This window comes from Anarhichas minor, unplaced genomic scaffold (genome assembly GCF_050575085.1).
Source record: "Anarhichas minor isolate MPS153535 unplaced genomic scaffold, ASM5057508v1 ptg000007l, whole genome shotgun sequence".
In the NCBI taxonomy this organism is placed as follows: Eukaryota; Metazoa; Chordata; class Actinopteri; order Perciformes; family Anarhichadidae; genus Anarhichas; species Anarhichas minor.
The window spans coordinates 6,447,262-6,466,702 of record NW_027466453.1 but is presented as its reverse complement, the minus strand read 5'-3'; the positions used below and the strand labels follow the sequence as shown (position 1 = coordinate 6,466,702).

At 42.4% G+C, this 19,441-nt stretch overlaps 4 protein-coding genes across 4 annotated transcripts; 3 read left to right on the top strand and 1 right to left on the bottom strand.

Annotated features, from left to right (window-relative positions):
* The first annotated feature begins 3,889 nt into the window (after positions 1-3,889).
* Positions 3,890-4,886, top strand: mgp (matrix Gla protein). The gene is made up of 4 exons (XM_076080067.1): positions 3,890-3,950; positions 4,084-4,113; positions 4,325-4,430; positions 4,730-4,886. The coding sequence occupies exons 1-4, from the start codon at positions 3,890-3,892 to the stop codon at positions 4,884-4,886; spliced, it is 354 nt and encodes a 117-aa protein (XP_075936182.1).
* A 2,947-nt stretch (positions 4,887-7,833) lies between these two features.
* On the top strand, positions 7,834-9,008 carry bglap (bone gamma-carboxyglutamate (gla) protein). Its single transcript, XM_076080066.1, has 4 exons — positions 7,834-7,936; positions 8,158-8,202; positions 8,650-8,734; positions 8,906-9,008. The coding sequence occupies exons 1-4, from the start codon at positions 7,879-7,881 to the stop codon at positions 9,006-9,008; spliced, it is 291 nt and encodes a 96-aa protein (XP_075936181.1). The 5' UTR covers positions 7,834-7,878.
* A 3,150-nt stretch (positions 9,009-12,158) lies between these two features.
* On the top strand, positions 12,159-13,538 carry LOC142945259 (pleckstrin homology domain-containing family F member 2-like). Its single transcript, XM_076086679.1, has 2 exons — positions 12,159-12,402; positions 12,937-13,538. Exons 1-2 carry the CDS (start codon positions 12,159-12,161, stop codon positions 13,536-13,538), a joined length of 846 nt encoding a protein of 281 aa, XP_075942794.1.
* Positions 13,539-16,259: 2,721 nt separating this feature from the next.
* Positions 16,260-18,687, bottom strand: LOC142941826 (uncharacterized). Its single transcript, XM_076083935.1, has 3 exons — positions 18,373-18,687; positions 17,824-17,956; positions 16,260-17,001 (listed from the first exon to the last, which is right to left on the bottom strand). The coding sequence occupies exons 1-3, from the start codon at positions 18,435-18,437 to the stop codon at positions 16,411-16,413; spliced, it is 789 nt and encodes a 262-aa protein (XP_075940050.1). The 5' UTR covers positions 18,438-18,687; the 3' UTR covers positions 16,260-16,410.
* Positions 18,688-19,441: the final 754 nt, after the last annotated feature.

The following is a 19,441-nucleotide window of genomic DNA, read 5'->3' as shown; positions in this document are numbered from 1 at the left end:
GCCAGAAGGAAGGAAGAATTGAAGGTAAAAAAAAGATCATTCCCCAAAAACAGTGATAATAAAACTATTTATTTGTACAAAATAACATGAAAACAAACAAAAAAAACAAACAGATGAAGATCCGTGTGTGCTTCAGGATGCCAGCCTTATGCAACACTCATAAATCTGCACGGTGACATGTTGACATTCACACGGCACAATTCACAGCCGCAGGACAACAGGGCCATCAGAGAGGAGGAGGAGGAGGACAGTCCTGAGTAATGTCTCTCCTTCATCCCACAGACGGAGCTTACACCACATGATGTTTTCTATCTGACTCACTCACTCCTCAACGTCTCTGCTGTTTTCAAAATTGAATTTTTAACAAGTGAATCACAGCTCGGCCCATTAAGAAAACATAGAGACGTAAAAATAGCGGCGGGAAAAATATCTGGCCTTGCCAGTTTAGGGCTGAACTTTGTTTTGGGAGTTGTTGTTGAATTAGTGCTTATCTGTGTTCTCACTTATGGTAAACCACGGGTGCACCTGCTTAACCACTGAATTACGAGCTGGCCCAGACAGGTAAGAATGTGTGTTTTTGCAGACATTATGTGGATAGTTTACACATTTGAGGTCATGCCCCCATTACGAAATTCCAGCACTTTTCACTATTTTTCCCCCCTTCTGCATTAATTCTCCCGCCAAATGCTTATTCCTTCCTTCCATTCCTCCTTCTTCCATCCACGGCCCGCCCCCTCGACCACAGACTATCATAATGTCCAGCCTCCATACAGTCTGATCCAGTTATTTCCTCCCTCCAAGGTCACTTTGCGTCTGCCTCACTTGAATTGGCCATTTATCACTTCCTGCTCCTGTACTGACCTTTTCCCTTCAGATGTACTGCTCAGATGCTCCCTGTTAGTCACAACCATCATGCTCAGCTCCGCCGGGCGTATCCCATCCTGTTTTTCCACTTTCATCTCTGTTTTTCATTTATCAAACTCAACTGTCTGCAAAAAAACAACAACAAGATCACGGCATTCGTAGCATTTCTCAAGACCTGGATGTTTTGTTGCAGCGCGTAGACATGGAAAAGGCTGAGGGGGTGTCTGGTCTGAGCAGGATACTGATTGCATGAGAGGGAGTGAGAAAAGGGGAAAAGTACCGAAGCAGCGTGAAGGTAAAAACAAAGAAAGAGGGAGATGCACACGAGGAGAACAGCAGAAATATGGCTTTAGAGCGGGCATAAACAAGAGAGAACGCTGGGAGGAGAAGGGTGAAAAACAAATCTGTTTGACTATTTTTTTCCATGCAATCACCCGCTCCACCTTTTCTCATTCGCCCTCTCCTCTTCGCCCGTCTCTAACTTTAGGAACGATTTTAAAACTACTTAACTGAAGTCTTTGAGAAAGTCAAAACAGTCCCCCTCATTCATCTCCCTCCCTCTGCTTTGTGTTTGACATTTAATATCTGCGCTGAAGGGCCCAATATGACCACATCAGCGCCAAAAAAACATTTCTTTTTTTTTTCTCTCTGAATCTCTCCTCTTATCTGTCGCCGGGGTTTTATCTCCATCTTTGTGTCTGCCTCAATGTTTATCTGTCTGTCTGGGAACCAGCTGATTCCTGCCATGGCTCGTCCTCCTGTTCTGGTTTGTTTGCTTTTTGGCGAGGGTCCGCTTTCACACAAGCTATTCACAGATGTTCCGCCTCAGCCAAATGTGATGCGCACCACATGGATGTTGTGCCGTGTGACTTTAACGTAGGTGTACTGCTGAGTCAGTCGTTGTGTTGCTGGAATACCGGCAGTGATACGGTGACTGGCATGTTTTTACACTCGCAAACACAGAGGTCACGGCCTGCTTGAGATCATCAATGAATGTTAAATTGATAGTTCAACCCTCAAAGTCTGCCTTTAAACAATGGTCAATATGCTCATGTAAGATGACATCATACCAGAACTAAGTGTTGCTGTCCAGGTGAGACAGGTGAGACATGTGAGACATGTGAGACAGGTGACACAGGTGAGACGTATGGGGCCCAACAAGTCGGTCCATGTTGTGTCTGCACGGATGGTATTTTCGTATCACGCTGCCATGCCGGCAAACAACAGTGAATACTGTCACGTACCTGCGATGAAGCAGGTTAGATGTCCCCGTCCCGTGCCAGCCGTCCCTCACCCTTTCTGTTTACCCCCCTGCTTGTTTCCCCCCCCCCCTGTATTTTTCGGTGGGAGTCGGGAAGGGGGGGAGCTAATACCCCGGGCTGATACGGGCTAACGGTGGAAAAAGAAGGCGAATAGTGTGAGAAGGGAGGAGAGAGAGGGGGCGAGGGCTAAGGGGGAGGAGGTGGGTAGAAATGAAGGGGGGGGGGGGGGGGGGGGGGGGGGGGGAAGAGAGAGGTGAGTATAAAAGACATGCCTTCAGGAATTTGGGGGAATATTTCTCGGGAGGAAAACACAGACACAGAGATATTTCCAAGACTTCATACTTATCTTTCACGGTGAGTACATTAAAACAAATAGTCTGAACAGTAGAGGTAGTTTACATCTTTTTTTCAACGTTTGGCAAAACTGCTCATTTGATCTATTAGCTGATGCATTTTGGTAATGTTTTTTTTTTTTTGGTATATTGCTGGAATATGTAATCCTCATAGTACAATATTCCTACAATACTCGTCTGTAAGTGCAGAGTACTTCACATGCAGCCTCAGGTTGGTTCTGTGCCTGCCCAACAACATGCTTGTGGCTTTTTCCAGTGAGGTGGGCACATTCAGTGGGGAAAATGATCCCACCAGGACCCCTGCTAAGACCGACATAAAACTCACTGTTTTGACTCTGTCAGCACCTGACACACACACACACACACACACACACACACACACACATTCACACTCGTCTAGATGCCAGTCTTTGTGAACTTTGGGCCCGAGGCTCTCTGTTTCTGTGCCCACTGTGAGTCCGGGTAAGAGATGCCGGTAAGAGATGCCTGAGGGGCTGATGTTATGAGTGCTGCGTGTGTGTGTGAGTATGTGTGTGTGAGTATGTGTCAGTGAGTTGTGCATGCGCGTGTGTTTATGTATAATGAAAGCTGCTATTGACTGAGAAAAAAAGGAGGGCTGCTGAAACAGAATCCCGTCCAAATCCCACAAACAGAAGATGGGGATGAAAGCTTTTCTGCACTGCAGGCATGCGAATAGAGAGGGTGTGTGTGTGTGTGTGTGTGTGTGTGTGTGTGTGTGTGTGTGTGTGTGTGTGTGTGTGTGTGTGTGTGTGTGTGTGTGTGTGTGTGTGTGTGTGTGTGTGTGTGTGTGTGTGTGTGTGTGTGTGTGTGTGTGTGTGTGTGTGTTGGGCTGTTACACACATCTGGCATTACTGTTTGTTCAGGTGTCACACACCTTACCGGAGGTCCCTTTATGTACGTGACTGAGTGCAGATGTGTGTGTGTGCAGAGCCACCCAGAATACCTGCCTCTATATAACTTCCACTTATCTCCCTGCATTAAGTTTATGAGGACTCTATTAGTTGTCAGCTACACACAGCTCTGGTTGTTCCCCACAAAGTGGGGCTCCAGCTACTGAGTGGGTGTTTGTGGACCGGCTCTGACTTGAGTCCAGTGAATGCACCGAAAAGTCCTATCTCAGTGAGGATCTGGCCCTATGAATATATATATGTATAACTTTGGTATGTGTGCTGGTCGTATGCACTAAACCACGGGCCCAGATTTAGAAACGTTGCCCCTTTCAGCCTCCTATCCCTGCTTGTGGTTCTCTGTTTACCCGCAGTTGTGAAATCGAAGCCACTTTCTCTCTCTTTCTCCTGTCTAAGTCTTACTGCGGTGCCGGCGTGACTCACTGAAACATCTTTCTCCTCTTTGTCCAGTGCCACAGAGCGGATTACGCAAGCCCCCAGGATGAGGAGCCTTCTTCAGTTTCTGGCACTCTGTGCCGCGGTCTCTTTCTGCGTCTGCTACGGTACGGGCCCTCCCCGACGTCCTCGGCTCCTCTGTCGCTCAGCAGCCACTATTCATTCAAAACACATAATACATCTCATTCATCATCATCATCATCATTCATGATTAACCCCGACTCCATGTTTTTCCCGTAGACTCTCATGAAAGCACAGAATCCATTGAAGGTGATTAAATGTTGTCTCTCGTTCATGGAAAAACATGCATGCAAGTTCTAACCAACAAGACGCCGCCTGCTCTACAGCATCATGTATTTAACCCTGGCTAACATACCCCTGCCCTTTATCTCGCCGGACTCAGATCAGTTGCACGATGGGCATGCCTTATACCCAATTCACAATCTAGACTTTTCGTCTAGTAAAAGTTTTGTGCTTCCAGATCTGTTTGTGCCTCCGAACCAAGCCAACTCGTTCATCACGCCACAGAGGGGCAACGTATACAACCCAGCCAGAGGGAACGGCCACAGCTATTACAACTTCATGAGGTAGAAGACACAACCACAGACATGCATGCGCAGCACATTACCCTTGTGTACCCTACATATGTAAAAACCACAGAGACAGGCATGCACAAACTTAATTACACTATTAAAAAGGTCTCCGTGACAGAGAGACTGAAGCTAAATGCTAGAATCTTAAGAATTTAAGGGGAAACGCAACAAAGCAAAGACACAAGCTGTTTCTGATTACAATCCTCTTCCTTCTTCTCACCATTGTTCCCCTCTAACTATCTCTGTCTGCCTTTGCAATGTATCTCTGCCCTCCCCCCTTCCATCTCGTCCAGGACGATAAAGTCTCCAGCGGAGAGGCGTGCGGAGACCTGTGAGGAATACTCTCCCTGCCGCTTCTACGCCTATCACCACGGCATTCAGCAGGCCTACCAGAGATACTTCAGCTCCCGAACTCAACCCCAGAGACCAGCCGTGACTCGTCGGTACTAAACAGAAAGTATCTGTCTGTCGAAAAGCGGAATCATCATTATCATCTGGGAATGAATGCGCATTCCTTTACCCCCCCCCCCCCCCCCCCCCCCCCACCCACCCCCATATCACAACTTTTCTATGATTTATGTGTTGTTTTTGTGGCCTATTGCGGATGTGGAATGGATCCTGGAAGAAAAACACGTAACCTTTATCCGCTATTATCACACCTTCACAGCATTTATGAGCTTCATGCGCTTTATGCACGACTGAAGTGTTCCGCTCACTAATCGTTTCTCACATTATCCGCCTATTTATCCAGGCCAGCACTGCTGTCAGTGATTTATTGTTTTCCATTGCTTTGAATAAATAAATGAAATCCCCTTTATTGGGGTTTATCTTAATCCTGTTTGTGCAATTTCTTTGCCACATGGGTGTGTCAGAACTTTTGGCGTTCAGTGTCAGTGTTTGCAACGCATGGCAGATGTTGGAATGATAGTATTGGTCCAATATGTGTGATTGCTCGAGATGCAATGGCTAATTTTACAGCTCTAAAGCCATGTTTTCATTGGTGCAAAGTCACCTGAAACCAAGAATCGTTGTGTTTTTGTAGCTTACAATGAGCTCTTCATATCTACATAGGGAGAGGGTTCTCTTCACAGAGTCAGCCATGTTTCTACAGTAGCCCAGAAAGGACAAACAAAACAGTGGCTTTCACATTATTATTTGTACCTGAAGGCCACCGTAGTTCTCTACGCGCTTGGGAAAAAGGGGAGGGATGAGCAAAAGGGTGTTCAGTTGGTTTTCTGCTTTATAAACCATTGTTTAGTTCATAAGATGATTAATGGGTTTGGAAATCTGTACAAATGATTGACTTTTATTAATTATTAGGCAATCTGAGAAGTTTCGTGAAGAAATGTCCCTTTGGTGGAACAACTCAAAGACATCAGAAACGGGGGAAAGCGCCCTAAACTGCACACCTGCACACCTAAAAAGGGATAAAAACAATGTATTTGATCTCATAAACTGTTCATATTTTTGAAGAAAAATCTTAATCTGCAAAGTAACTAGTAACTATATTTGTGGAATAAATGTGTACAATATGCACACATGATGCAGGCCTACGCTCAAGTAAACACATCATTAAACAAAATGCAAAACAAATGTTCTCTTCCGTTTTGATCTTGTCATTTTGATCGATACAAACTTGGAATTTATGCATAAGATTAACTTATTTTTTAAACTTTATTTACATTGCTTCTACTTTAACTGCAACATAAATGTTACAAAACACACACATCACCACGGATGCCTACAGCAGAGAATTTAAGCTAACTAGCTAGTGCTACAGCAAGCTAATACAGCAAGCTAACACAGCAAGCTAATACAGCAAGCTAATACAGCTAGCTAACACAGCAAGCTATTATCGTAATGTAAAGTCAGCTCGTCAGATGAGAATACATTTCTTATCGTTGGTTAGCTATTATGTTATTGAGTTCGGTGATGGTGTGCATACTGTCTCAGAAATGTAACTTTAGCATTCACTTGCACATATTGTGAGAAAATATTTGCTATATTTTAAACCAGCTAACACGGCTATTTAAACATGTGTGGTGAAGATCTGGCTTCTTGTAATCTCAGGAGGAATGCATCAGCAACCTCGCTGCTGCAGACTGACACACTGCAGGCAGCAGACGTCTGCATGGCACAGCAGGGCCTTAAAAAGACAGACGTACTGGATGTTTGTTTTGTCGTGTCGCCAGAAGGCCTCCGGTCAGCACAATTCAAGTCGTCCTGAGGTTGAATCCTCCTCTGTCAAGGCACCGGCATTGACCCAGACAGTCAAATTACACCCCATAGAATACTGTCAGGACCAGTCCGGAATCTAAATATCCAGTCAGGAAAAGCAACAAGAAGAGCAGAGGAGAACACAATCTGGAGGGACGCTTTCACATCACAGATTAAGACATTTTCTAGTGCATCAGATGCTGCGTTCAGCTTCAACATTACCAGCAATGGTCCCTTTTTAATTAACAAATAAAATAGAAAAGAATTAGATGTTTTTTGTTTTTTTTAAATGGTGAAAGTTTACAAAAACACTCCTCTCGAGGTGTTTTAATTAACATGTCCAACTCCACTGTATGAAGCTTTTCCCACCGCTTTATTGGCAAACCACCCACTTGTTTTTGGAGAAGAAAAAAAAAGTACTTTCCGCATTTCAGATTACCGCTCCACAAATCTTCAAACACACTTGGGTTTGTTTCTAAATGTTGCTTTTCCTTTCTGTAGGAAATCACCACGGCTTGCAATAAAAAGAGAGGGCCCTCGGATTCAAATCATGTCACATAATGTCGGACGGCGGTTTTATCCCGTTTCAGTTTGTGTTACATGCTTTTCTCTGCTGTATGCACTTAGTGAGCTGCATGTGAAAGTGTGTGGGTGTGCTGTAAAACTGGGACCTCTCCAGGTAGCCAGCTGGCATGGCATCCTTAACATTTCATCAAATGTTTTATTACTAATAGTCCGGTGATGCAATTTCACTGCATTTTACATCTCTGTTATAGTGTTTGAGCATTTCTTGAGCAAGAAGAGATCAGGTTTCTCAGCAGCAGCTCAAACGGCCTAAACAAGGTGTCAAATATCTTTCATTGAAGAACACAGTGGCTCATATTTGACATTTGAGAGTCGCCCACACATTTGCTTTCTCGTCACCTTTGCTTTAAAACAATTACCTGCCTTTTGGGAGCAGACTTTTTTTCCTCTATGTGTTCACCTTTATCCCCATTTATGCAAAAGAATAAACTTAAAATGTGTTTTTGCATCATTCTTGTGGAGGTGTGTATCTCTGCACCCGCATGGGAGTGTGATATATGATTCCCTAACCAATCACACACAGAGGGCCGCATCTATAATTCCAGTGCATATATATGCATATAAGAGAAAGAAAGAGAGACAGCTGCTGAAGTCTACTTGCTGCCTGATAACTGCTGACGCTGAAGAAAGAAGCTGAGAGATGAAGACTTTGGCCGTCTTGGTTCTCTGCTCCCTGGCTGTCATCTGTCTGACTTCAGGTAAGAGCTGCACAACAACAAAGCGCTTTATTATAGTATATTATAATAGGATTTGAAGTATATGCTGCTCTGCAAACAAACTGATGTATTTAGTTCCGGCTTAAGTAAAGACAGAGGTCAAAAGTAAGGACTTGAAAGAGTGACTCTTCCTGGATTGAAAATGATCAAATAAAATAAAAACATATCGTTATTATTCATATTTTTCCCCATATATCTGACAGATGCCTCCACTGGCTCCCAGCCTGCTGACGGACCTGCTCAGGAGGGTAAGATCATGTTTTGACTTTATGATCAAAGTTGTATTAATATGTAACATATTTGAGTTATTTTGCCTCAAGGACTGAACCTGATGATTCCCACAGTTTGGCTGGACAACATCTGAGAGTTCTAGACGAATTAATGAAATAAAAAACTGATGATTAGTTTAATATTTTGTTTAACACTACTCTGATTTCTTATATACATGTAGAATGATGATAAAGACAGTTTGAATTTATATTTCACATATTGAATACATTCTATATTAATCCACATTTTACTTGCAGCACCTAGACTTTCTTTCATGCTTTAACACAAAATTGTTATTTCTGCCGAGTTGCTAGTCATACGTTGAATCTTCCACATGCATTTGATTTGGCTTGATCGGTAGACATCGTGTGTATACATATACAGTATATACATATACAACAACAAAAGTTGTGTTAAATGTGCAGGTTTGTTTGTGGAGAGGGAGCAGGCCTCCACTGTGGTGAGGCAGAAGAGAGCTGCTGGAGAGTTGTCCCTGACCCAGCTGGAGAGGTATCACTTTCACGTCACCTCTAAGAAGCAGTGGGCAAACCCAGCAGCGTATACATGATGTGTCTTTTAATCTAACGTAGTCCTGAAGCACCATCTGTGTGAATGACACGTGTGTGTTGCATCTCTGTGATCACCCCCTCTCTCCTCTCCTCTCTCTCTCTCGTCACTCAGCCTGAAAGAAGTGTGTGAGGCCAACCTGGGTTGTGAGGACATGATGGACACACACGGAATCATCGCCGCCTACGCCGCCTACTACGGACCAATCCCCTATTAGAAGCCAAACCATTTAGTTGAGCCCCAAAAAAAAAGCATGAGCAAAAAAATTCCAAAAAATGTGCCAGTGTGTCAAAGTTTTTACACAACTTTAAAAAGTGAGAGATTCGGGGATAAAAATGCAAACAGATGTGAGAGCAAAGGGAGTAATATCTGCTTGGGGATTTATTTTTCCATCCAACTTAAACCCACAGAATTCTCTCTATAATTCTATAATTGCTGTTACCACAGAGTAGTGTGATGAAACTAAATAAAGAATAAATAAAGAAAAATGAAACCCTTCTGTGTGTGTGTGTGTGTGCGTGTGTGTGTGTGTGTGCTCTTTTATAACCTGTGACCCTGGATAGATAAACTTAACGTTCACGAGCTGAATAGAACTGCTTTGACAAGTTGTGACCGCTAGACGTCCCTGTTGACCGTGAGCATGACATCACAGACTGTATAGGTTTTTTGCAGATGACGTCACACATCGGCGTGCTTTCCAGATGGAGTGCATGCGACTGGAGGCAGGTTCAATACTGCAGCAACAATGGCTTTGGTTTGCGCTGTTTACCGAACAAGTCTAGGAAAAAAACAAGGGCTGCTTTCAAGTCCTTAAAATAGTTGTACACAAAGGTAAGACGTTTTCTTTAAATCACTGAGAAACGGTGACAGACATCAAAAACCTCCGTCTAAAGTCTGCAGGAGCGGAGTCATTTAACTAACTAGCTAGCTAGCAGCTTCCAGGAGATTTGTTTCTGGCGATGTTAGCTGGCCCTGAAGGAGGTCTGGAGGATGAGGTCATTTGTCATGTGACCGCCTCCACACCGGACAGATCGGTCAAGTTGTGGGGAAAAAAAATCGCTCTTCTTCATTTTGTAGGGATCGCATCCAATATGTGCTTCTATTTTCTGGCGATAACTGTTCAACCAACCCTTTTATGTATTCACTTTGCTCCATTTCCACTTCGCGCAGTGTAGGCCTACAGGTTCTTCACCTCATGCCCTCCATCTGCATTTTGCGCGTCATAATCGTCACGTGGACGTAGTCACCGTGACGTGGTCTGACGTTTAGAAGCCTTTAGTTCGGCATTTTTGCAACCTGAAGTGACACGAGATGGTGGATCTAGCTGTTAAGTACAACTGAACGCAGAATAAGGCATTGTTTAGGCGAACGGAAACCTTGCATGATAGGGGCTGGTTCTTCCGGTTAATCCACAACCGTCTTCAGAGCTTTGAGCCCTAATGTTTTTTTTACTTTTTGCTTGGATAAGATAATTTCAAACGATTTTTTCTTCAAAGCTTATTTTTCTTAAACGTCATATTTCTCTGACCTACACACAGCAAAACCCCACCGTCTCCGATCAAGTAACTGATGCAATTTCAGTTGATGAATACCTCCTTGAATTCAGAGTAAATGCACTTTGTGTAGTAGTACTTGTGTTCTCACAATGGCTCCGCATATAAACCAGATACTGAAAGTTGTTGCTAAGTTTTGCTCATTCATTTCCTTTTAGCATGACACAGATCTCAAGCCTCAGCTGCACATTTTGTGGAGATTTGGGGATTTGATCGTTCTCGCCCGACCGCTTCTTGTGAAGTAAATCTATTTTGGATCACTGGAGTGTTTAGTCAAACTACCTAAGATAAAAGAAAAGAAACATCTGCTTTTTATTTTAGCCTAAGTAATGTTTTATCATACTAAACAATAAACTGGCAAGCATTATTTAGTCCAAATGAAGTTCTGTGTCAGTAAACATGATCAATTGGCAGCTTTAAGTGTATTTCCTCATCAGAAGGGAACAACGTGTCAACACCTCGAACCCCCACCCTCTGGGGATCCCCTTGTATTTTCCCCCATGCGTATGTTTTGTTTACCGCACATTGTATAATAGTGTCACTGCTGATTGACGAGGTGTCTTTGACCTGGTGATTTCTGGCTGATTTGCATAATTAGTACCTGTGTACTTCCAGAGAAGCTCCACACACAATGCCTGTGACACAGGTGGCATTGTGAGCGACGAACACCTGTTGGCACCAAAGTGTGTTTCTTTTGGCCGAGTTGCTCAACCAGTCTCACAACACCATGTCGGGTTTTGAAACGTGAACTCTTGTGTAGTCAGTATTACTTAAAAAAAAAAAAATATATATATATATATATATATAGTTTAATAAATTCAGTCTATTGTGACACATTTTTATTGTAGATTGCTGCTTTGTTCCGCCAATTTCATCCAAGTTGTACCTCAAACTTTCACAACTGCTCAAAAGATTCATGTTTTTTATTCTATTTCTTTAAAGATCAGAACTTTTTTTTTTTTTGATTTTGATTTTGATCCTCTGGCTTCACATCTATTACATTTTAATTGTAATACTTTGATTCATGACCAAATGCCTGCAAAACGAATGACATTCCCATCGGCGTCAGCTGTAGGCCTACGTTGTATAACACGGTGAACATGAGCATGAAATACTTAATTATGTTGTTTATTCAGAGTGTGCTCGAGGCTGTAATATTGCTGTGTTTTGTTGTTGTGTTTTCCTACTTATACTTTTTGCATTTCGCTCAATGCACTGCTGTGCTTAAGGAGCGCACAGCCTCACAGAGCTGCCATCATGGCCGCAGAGTCTCTAGTCTTGTGTCAATATAATATGATTTCATATTTGATGCAGGAAGGAAAGAGGCAGCATGTTTTCATGAAGAGCACAAGTGCTGCATTCAAAATGGCACTTGCGTAAAAGTAATGTGTAGCTAATTTGAACGGTGTTGTTTGGTGTTTAACCTATAGCAATGTATTTTACTGTATAAACTGATCATGTTTTGCATGCAAATTATTTATCAAAAAATTGAACTCGGAACTTTGTCTGTTCAATAACATTAAAGTAGTAAAAACAAAAGAAACACTATTTTCCTCTGAAATGTATTTTTGTAATTTTTCCTAATTTCCAGAGTAACTTTGAAACTTTGAAAACTTATTCATCTAAAAAAAATAATAGAATTCTAAATGTACAACACGCCACATAATCTCCCTTATTTCTTGTCTAACGGGTTTGTCTGGAATCTAACCTCGGTAAGTCCCGTGGCGTCACCAGGAAGTGAGCCCGACTCCACCCGGCCTGACACCTTATATATGCATGATCCCGGTGCCAACGCAGGTTATTCGGTCGCCGCGATGGACCTGTTTACATTCAACAACGAGAACCGCCATCGCATCCAGGTGGTGGAGAATTCATTTGGTCCTGCGGGTCAGCCCCTGTCCAAGCCGGGTCGGTATCTGATGGGACAGGGCCGCCTGGTGAAGCAGGGTCGCCGGAAGCCCCAGCCCAAGGTTTTCTTCCTCTTCAGCGACGTGCTGGTGTACGGCAGCATCATCCTGCACGGCCGCTGGCACAAAAACCAGAAGGTCATCCCTCTAGGTGAGCAACTTCTCCTGTGGCTGAACACTTCATCCAGTCAGACTGAAGAGAAAGATAGTGATCAAACCAGTATCTGTATTCATAGCTCCACACAAGCTAGAGTGACCATGTATTTATTGCTTTGCACCTATGATTGCCTGTCCACATACCATCTAAACTACTTTCAATTGAGCCAATAGTTCTATAGATAAACCTAAAAACAAACACGCACAAAAAAGAAAAAACAACACTGCATTTCTGGAGATGCCAGATACTTTTGAGTTTGTTCAAAGTCATGTTTTAATGCTTCGAACACCTCAAAATAGAATTCTGTTCACCTTCATTGCATTGATGCAGCGAAGCCTGTAGAATAAAAAGATCTGTAACGTTGAACGTTGACTGCATTCAACTCTAATTTATTCCTACAGTCTTGTTGTGCAGAAATGGGTAGTTTGCGGGTAGAAAATCGCTTTCTGGCGTGTTCACCAGACCATAGTATCCATATGTTGTTTTTTTTGCAATGTTCTCAATATACCATCTTGACTGTCATTTCAGAGGACCTCATGCTCGAGGACATGGAGGACACTGAGGGATTGAAGAACCAATGGCTGATGCGCACGCCGCGCAAGTCGTTCTTCGTGTCCGCCCCGTCGTACAAGGAGAAGCGGGCCTGGATGGAGCACATCGAGGAGTGCCGCTCGAACCTGCTGCAGGGCGGCGGCAGCCAACCTGGCTCCACCTTTGCTGTGGCGTGGATCCCAGACCAGGCGGCCTTCAAGTGCATGCGCTGCTTCGACAATTTCACCAAGACCAATCGCCGCCACCACTGCCGAAAATGCGGCTTTTTGGTGTGCAACGCGTGCTCTACGCAGCGAGCGGTGATCGGCCACATTCACCCCACCAAGCGGTTGAGGGTCTGCAGCCTGTGCGACACGAGGACGAAGGAGTACGAGATGTCCGGCCCGGGAGGGAACGGCAGTGGGAAGAATAGCTCGGAGGAAGACAATGAGGTGGCGTCCAGTGATGAAGAAAAGGGAGTGGAGACGATGGAGGGCCACGCTTACAGCAGCTGGCTGGTGTCCCATCAGGGCACCTGTGGACAGATGGGCACCTATGTTTACCCGATACCAATGAATCAGAGGCCCCATGAAACATGAGCACATCGAGACGGTCTCTCAGACACGTTTGCCATCATCGAGCGTCATCTTAAACAATGAAGTCAAAGACTATTGGCCTTTTGAATGGGCCGAGATGACACAAAGGTAAACAAATGCAATAGAGGAACATTAAAAAAATTGAGAGAGAACCATGTATTGTATTTTTAACTGTTTAATGTTGTCGTACCTGAGTTTTTAAACACAGTTTAACACCATTATCTTCTCAAACATTATTTGATGTTGAGAAGAGCATTGTATGCAGTTATGAAACTGCATTGTAACAGTTTATACTTTGCTACTTTTTTATTTTGCTTTGAAATGATCTAAAAACAATAAAAGCGCTTAAAACACTTGTGAAGGATTCGTGTCTCTTGTGATTATTAGATTATTGAGTCAGATGCACCAATTTAACTTTTGTTATCTTTAATATAAAATGTTATAAAATCCTTTTTCAAAGACTGCTTTTATGTGTGTTTAGTGTGTTGAGGCATAAGCTACGTTTAACAGGAGTCCATAGAGCGCTCAACAAACTGACGTTTTATTGTGAAGGTAATTATAGGTTTTTAAAAACAACTCAATGCCAAAGTTGTTCTAATCTTGGTTGACTAATTTCTTAGAATGTAGCGTCAAACCTGTTTGACTTCTCCACACACGGAAATGTGGCCTGTTTACCGCAGATGAGACGGCAGAGTGCATTTATCGGACACGGCATTAGTCTCACTAAACAACAAGTCTCACAGAACAACAATCTGCTGACACTCAAGTCTTTGTCCCAAATCTTCAAAGACGATGTGAAAGCTTCTCCCAGAAATGTCCACTCCTCGAACTTCCAACTTTGTCCCTTTGACTGCTTTATTTCTTAAGATTTGTTAAACAATCAAACATTTATATTTTTGTACAAATGAACTCAAACCATGTCACGTTGTAGTGTGAGTCATGTGCTCTCGTCTCTCTTCCAGCTCCTATTTTATATGAATACACCATCAGAGCTTTATAATTATGTGAGTGTTGATAGTTCTTACAGGGTTAAGATCTGCTGAGTCCCAAACATTTTAGTATACTCGAAGGTATACTAGCAGTAAGAACATTGTTGGAATTCAGACGGTTTCATAATATCTGACAGATGGCATCCTTATTATTCCAAAAGTCACTTTTCACCCAGAGCTCTTTTTACTGGACAGTAATAATCAATAATAAATAACAGCTGTTCACATGCTTGTGTTGCACACAAGTTAAAACAGTCTAAATATGTATGGTTGAGCTGTCTTTCTGAACAGTGATGATAAAATCGTTGCACTCAGTTGGTTTTATTTGGTCATAATTTACGTGCTGTGCTCAATAATTCCTCTACTGTGAATACTGTGTGTGGTCTGGCTGTTTACATGATGCACGAAGTGAGAACTGCTCGTAATAATCCCGCTGACGTCGCAGAATTGGTTTGAATTATGCGGAGAATGAGCTTCTGAAGATCTGCTTGATGTTTGATAGAGTTCAGAGCATTGCAAGTCAAGATGATTACCATTAAACCCTGGAGCCTTTTAAATATTTAATCAGACAAGCGTGACATTAAAGGCCAAATTAGAGATGCATTTCCCGTACTTGTTACAATATGATGACTGAGGTGTTTAATCATTAAAATAAAGGTCTTTATACATGCTGCAAACATATTGGTCAGAATCAGCACAGTACAGAGAACAGTCTGCCTTAACGTTTTATTTTGAAAGGTATATTGTTGGAAAGTGATTAGAATGCGATATATATGAGTACATTATTTGAAGTTGGGGGTAACACGAGCGCTTGACAGCTGTTATTGTGTTATTGCTGAGTGTCTGCTGGACTGTAAAAGAATGGCGTTCCTGCCACCTAGTGTCACATTTGGCTTTTGCAGCGAGGGACAAGACAACCAGATCCCTCAAGGAACCTGGTCTAACGGACTCAGAAGAACCCTGTTAGAAGCTCAGTGAAACTCCTCAAACTGCGTTTTGCTGATTAAACGGTCTGCTGTTTACGAGAGGGAGCGGATGGGACTGGAAACACGGAAGCTCCCATTTAACTCCACCTATAATATTTGACCATTACTTTGAAAAACCTGGTGAGATTAGTTTCAACCTTCCTCCGTCCCTGATCCCTGCCTTCAAGGCTCTCAGGTCGTCGTACAAGGAATTCAAACAAACTGACCGTCCGAAGATGATGTTGATGTTGAACTGATAGGAGATCATCAATCTCCTAAATGTGCAGACCACTAACAGCGGATTTTAGATTTCCAAGTTGAGATGTGAGAAATTTGTTTTTAGCTTAGATATTTGCTATTTAAAATAGTCTATTTGTAATTCCTAGTCTATTTTGTGGTCCACTCAGTATAGATGTTTCACTCTAACAGCTACATTTTGGAGTCTATTTAGTATTGACGGGATATCGTAACAGCAAAATAATCAAGTGTTTTTAATTTGAATGTTTTGGAAACATTAAACGAGGAGACAAGACGTTTATGTCCGGCTGCTCGTCCTGCCGTCCTGGACCGGCAACAACAACAGTTTCCTCCTGAAGTCTTGGCTCATTAAACAGTCTGTTGCTTATGAGTGGGGGTGGTGTGCATCATTGAAGCTTCACTTAACTCCACCTGCTGCTGCCAGCAATGTTTGATCATTACCAAAATTAAAGTAGGTTTAGGAGACAGTGGTAGAAAAAATAAAAATAAAAAACATAGTCCGGAGCCTTGCAGTCAATTAACGTTTTTTAAACAGACAATCGGAATCAGCCAAGAAATTTGCAATTGGTGCATCTCTACAAGAGACTTTTAACATAAACAGACTTCAGATCAGCTTCTTCCTCAAAGCTTTGAACTCCTGGACTTGTTTGCGCCTTACCTCCATTACTTATGAACCGCGGCAAGAGTTTTTTCAACTGCATTCAACTTTTTCTTTAGATCCTTGGTCAGATTTTTCATGGACAAGAGTCTTGACTTCATTCGCCTCGTCTCCTGACACTTCAACTTCAGCTTTTTGTGAGCCAAGACGAGCTGATCTTGTACCGCGTCCACTTTGCGCTTCAGTGTCCTGGGAGAACCAGAAACTATGTAGTTGTGATCAGTGCCCACGTAGATCTGCTCTTGTTTCAGACTCCGGTAGCTATGATCGTGCAAAGCGGATTGTGAAGTTATGCTCGTCTCACACTCGGTATTGTCATCGGAAACGACCTCATCGACATCGCCACCGACAATAACCCGAACAATGTCATCATCGAGGATTTCGTCAAAGACGCCGTCAACAACATCGCAGTCCACGACATCATCCTCCTCCTCAATAGGCGCTTGCTCCGCATTGGCAATGTTGTGATAAGGTCCATTGTCAATGTTGGTAGTCGATCGTAGCAGGCTGGTCGTGTTCGTTACATCCTCTATCAACCAACGGTTTTGAAAGATGAAAATGGTGGGCACAGCAGTGTCCTTCAGCCTCCTCTTGCCCTAAAGATAAATGCAGAAGACATCAGCAGGTAAGTTGTGCTACATAGGGTTTTTACTCCTTTTTCTTTTTACAATTAAAGGTGTATTTTGTGATTTTAAAGGAGCAGTGTGTAGGATTTAGTGACATCTAGTGGTGAGGATGCAGATTGCAACCAAAGGAAACACCCTTTCCAAGCGTGCCAGAGGACTACGGTGGACTTTAGGTAACGTAAAAACACAAAAGGGTCTCTCTAGAGTTTGGTTTGTCCTTTCTGGGCCACTGTAGAGACATGGCGGTGCAACATGGGGCGCTCTGTGAAGAGACCCGCTCCCTGCGAAGATATGAAGGGCTCATTGTAAGCTACAAAAACACAACGATTCCTGGTTTCAGGTGACTTTACATCAATGAAAACATGGTTATGAAAATTCAAATTTTGCTAATAAATGCTAGTCTGGTCCCTTAGATATTCAACTGGCAGTTCTCAAAAGCCTCTATGTTAATGTCCTAAAACAAATAAGGAAAATATATTGTCTTTACTTGTATACTATATAACATAATTCTTAGTTTAAAGTGATTATACACTAAATAAAAAACCCAATTCTGAATATTATATTCTGTTTCTGCCAATAGACCCCCCTAAATCCTACACACTGGACCTTCAAGTTCAGATTGTAAGGGTGGTTTTCCTCATACTCAAACATTAAAGATGATATCCACACATTCAGATATGTTTTTATTGATAAGTCACCTCTACGTTAGGTCTGGTATTTCACAACTAAGTATTGGTACATTTAGAGAATTCACTGTGTAGTTAATTAGTGCACTAAAATGTATCCGTCTACCTCCTTGTCTATGAAGAACTGATCCTCCTTGAAGTGCGTACTGCACAGACGCGAACTTTTAGATGGGATCCAGTTCCTCCTCCTCACATTCAGCAACCATTGCTTCAGCCTTGCGTTATCACCTAAAGGAAATCTATTTGAAGAAAAACGAAAAAAAAGTTAACTTTTAAATTCAGACATTCTAATATATTATACCAGATAGAAAGTGCATATCCAATCATGTGTCAGTCTACACTACAGAGCTTTTAGGAATGTTTGGGCGAGTGGAGGAAGTTACACCAGCAGAGATGTGCTCAGATTCTACTGTTGTTCTACCACTGACCTGCAGAGGGCAGCAACGGGCCTTTGCTGCGTGTCCTCTGCCGCAGATGTTATCAGCAGAAGAAGTGTTCATTCACAAACGTCAAAAAAAAATAACTAAAGCTAAAGCTAGCGAGCTAGCTAGGTTAGAAAGATGCATCTGTATTTCGCGTTACAAATTAAAATAAATCGGGATGCTAATTTTAGCTTGTGAACAACGGGATTAAAACACAACGTAACGCTACTTACCGGAAAAAATTAACGTCCGACCCCTTAGAATGTCTTCTGGAACAACCGTAGGCTGAACAAGACATCTTAGACAACACACCACAATGTTACAATTAACTTTAATGAACCGAAAACGCACCGTGAAAGGGTTAAAGTTCCTACACGAAAACACGCATAGCACCCACAGGCTGTATAAAATACGAATATAAGATAACAACAGCAGGCTGTCTGTGAGAGGCGGACGAAGCATTTGGTCGGGTCTGAAAAGTGAAGCCAAGGCGGAAGTGGCTCCAACCCGCATTCTCTCTACTGGCCAGGAGGGAACAGGTCCTCTGGTTGCAACTAGAAGTCTTCTTCTTCATGTTCATGAAGGTTAGCAAACAACGTTATGGTGCACTACCGCCAACAGCTGGTGTGGAGTGTGTATAAATAAAATAAAAGATAATGAGAACAAGAAAGTAAGCAAAGTTATACTATCTCTCTCTCTCTCTCTCAATCAAGTTTTTCTCCTAAAATAATGAAACAAAAATAGACAACACTTATCTCCAGAACTTTGTAAAAGATAACGTAAATCATATCTCAAATTGATTTAATTAAGATGCAGTATCCATTATCTCAGCATCCTACTTTGTAAAGTAAAGCACAACATGTTATAAAGTTTCTCAGATCTATTGTGTTTTCCTATTGTATTACAGTTCCTGTATATATGTTCCATCATTTGAATTCTTTTTTTTTTTGCTGTGTCTCTTTTAAAACATCTGGTCTGCTGGGTCAAAGGTCACATCTTCAATCCATTGTTATGTCAGCAAAACATCCAGCATCTCCCCAGTATACACCAATAATTCATCACTGATTCGATTGAGAATTCCAATGCTGTAATCTGGAACAATGAATGAAATACTAATGTTGTTCTTTGAAGCATCTGTATGACTGAGAGTGGCACTGTAGGACTAAAGTTTATTTTGAGGTATTTCTAGTTTGTTTTTGTTGCTTTCTGTTCAATTGTTCAACCCAAACTTTTTGTTTCTTCTCTCTCGTTTTCCCAGCAGAGTTTCAGTGTAGATGTTCATTTCATAAATGATGGGACCAT